Genomic DNA, 1,799 nt, shown 5'->3' on the forward strand with positions numbered 1-1,799 from the left:
TCATCTGTTGGGTGCAATGTCAGAAGGGGAGTCTTTTGAATTGTTATAATAGTATATTGGACGCGTACTCATCAGCCATATCGGTTTCTGCAAACTCAAGCCATTTGCCGGATATGGACCTTTTCCAGAATCGAACCATGCCATCATCACCAGAAGAGAGGAGGCAATCTCCTGTTTGACCAGTTAGAATTTGGAAGGACAACCCGTATGTCATAAAAATATGACCGTGGCTCCAGGATTGTTCCGAATCACAAGAACTGGGCAAAGAAATCCTACTCACCTGCTTGGGAAAATTCCACCTGCCACACGTCCAAATGCTTGCTATCAATTGATGCGACTTCTTTGTATGTGTGGTTGAAAATTGCATCTCCACCCCCTTGCCGATTCATCAGTGTAGCAGGTAAGCGGTTGGCAAGAGCCGTACCAATACCCGACTGCGTAGATGTTCGACCAGTTGGTGAGCGAAGGGGGCCCAAGGAAGGCCGTCTAGCCCCATTTGTTGTATTATTGGCAGAATTAGTTAAGGTCGTGTAGACTTCGAATACTTTCACTATGCCGTCTTTCGACCCGCTAGCAATCAGGTCACAACCGCGCACGGATCCGTTGGCCCATGATATATCACGCACCAAGCCGCCATGCCCTCCAAGCTCGATGGCATGATAAAATCGCCGGTTCGCATCTGTGCGATAAATTTTTACAGTGTCCATAGCGGCGACAACGAGGGATAGGCACTTGCTATCCCATCCAGGCAAAATGATTTGCGTGATATCCATGGCGTCGTGGTAGAACTGTACCTTGAAACTGGTTTCCTCACCGCGCGACGGCTCTACGCAGACTCTGAACTGATCGACCTGTTGCCATTCTGCCATACTATCCGGGCTGACAGGTTCGAGAACCGTGAGAAGGCCATCACGCGTGATAAGCGCGAGATATGATTCGAGGTCAATGTTGCGGAAGTCGAGCGAGACATAAGGGGCGCGAATAGGGGATGTAAGTCGAAAGATATTTCGAAAGCGGCGTCCGGAATTCGGAGGCTGAGTAGCGTCTTCTTGCCATATCTTGAATCTCATGTCCTCGCCAACGCTGCCGATGTGCTGCCCTGTAAAAGGTCCGTTCCATGCTGCCTTTTGACGGTGAAGGCATGAGCAAAGTTAGCCAAAGTTATGTGGCTTAAGCGCATATATATTGAACTCCGAAATCCATGATCAGGATTAGGGAAATAGTCAAGACTCTTTTTCTTTTTTTCTATTTTCCATTCTTTCAGACGCAAAATACACAACTTACATCGCGAATCTCAGCGTCATGGGCACGCCATGTATCTATAAGTTCCCAGCCTTCATCCTTTTGATCCCAGACCTTGATGCGATGATCCGAAGACGCGGTCAAAATACGGTTGCCATAGAAGTTGAATTTCGTGACTGTTACCAGGTCACGGTGACCAGCATCAAAGTCAGTAAAAATAGTCATATTGCGGATATTCGGACAATTGTTGTTCTTGTCCCTCCGAATTGCTGGGCTTTGAAGCTTCAAGGCGTAGGTTGAGATGACGTTTATACGTCACGTGATACTTAGCATTATCCATTCTGGAGTCGACCCGCCATACAAATCATCACAAAACTATTTATTTTGAATTCATTTATGTTCTGCTAATCGCAAAATTTTTGTGGTGTATATTTATTGAGATATTATATTATGAACATGAGTGATGTGGAGAGCTTTGATGAGAGTTTGTGCTAATGTCAGTAAGATATAGTGTAGATTACTGCCACCCATAGTAGGGATATAGAAATAAGAATGAG

General features: G+C 45.8%; 1 protein-coding gene across 1 annotated transcript; it reads right to left on the reverse strand.

Annotated features, from left to right (window-relative positions):
- Positions 1 to 1,467, reverse strand: HCAG_07102 (conserved hypothetical protein; the record flags this gene model as incomplete). Its single annotated transcript, XM_001537630.1, has 4 exons — positions 1 to 4; positions 69 to 171; positions 281 to 1,124; positions 1,285 to 1,467. The coding sequence occupies 4 exons, from the start codon at positions 1,465 to 1,467 to the stop codon at positions 1 to 3; spliced, it is 1,134 nt and encodes a 377-aa protein (XP_001537680.1).
- Positions 1,468 to 1,799: the final 332 nt, after the last annotated feature.

This window comes from Histoplasma capsulatum, genomic scaffold, assembly GCF_000149585.1.
Source record: "Histoplasma capsulatum NAm1 scaffold_8 genomic scaffold, whole genome shotgun sequence".
NCBI classification, from domain to species: domain Eukaryota; kingdom Fungi; phylum Ascomycota; class Eurotiomycetes; order Onygenales; family Ajellomycetaceae; genus Histoplasma; species Histoplasma mississippiense.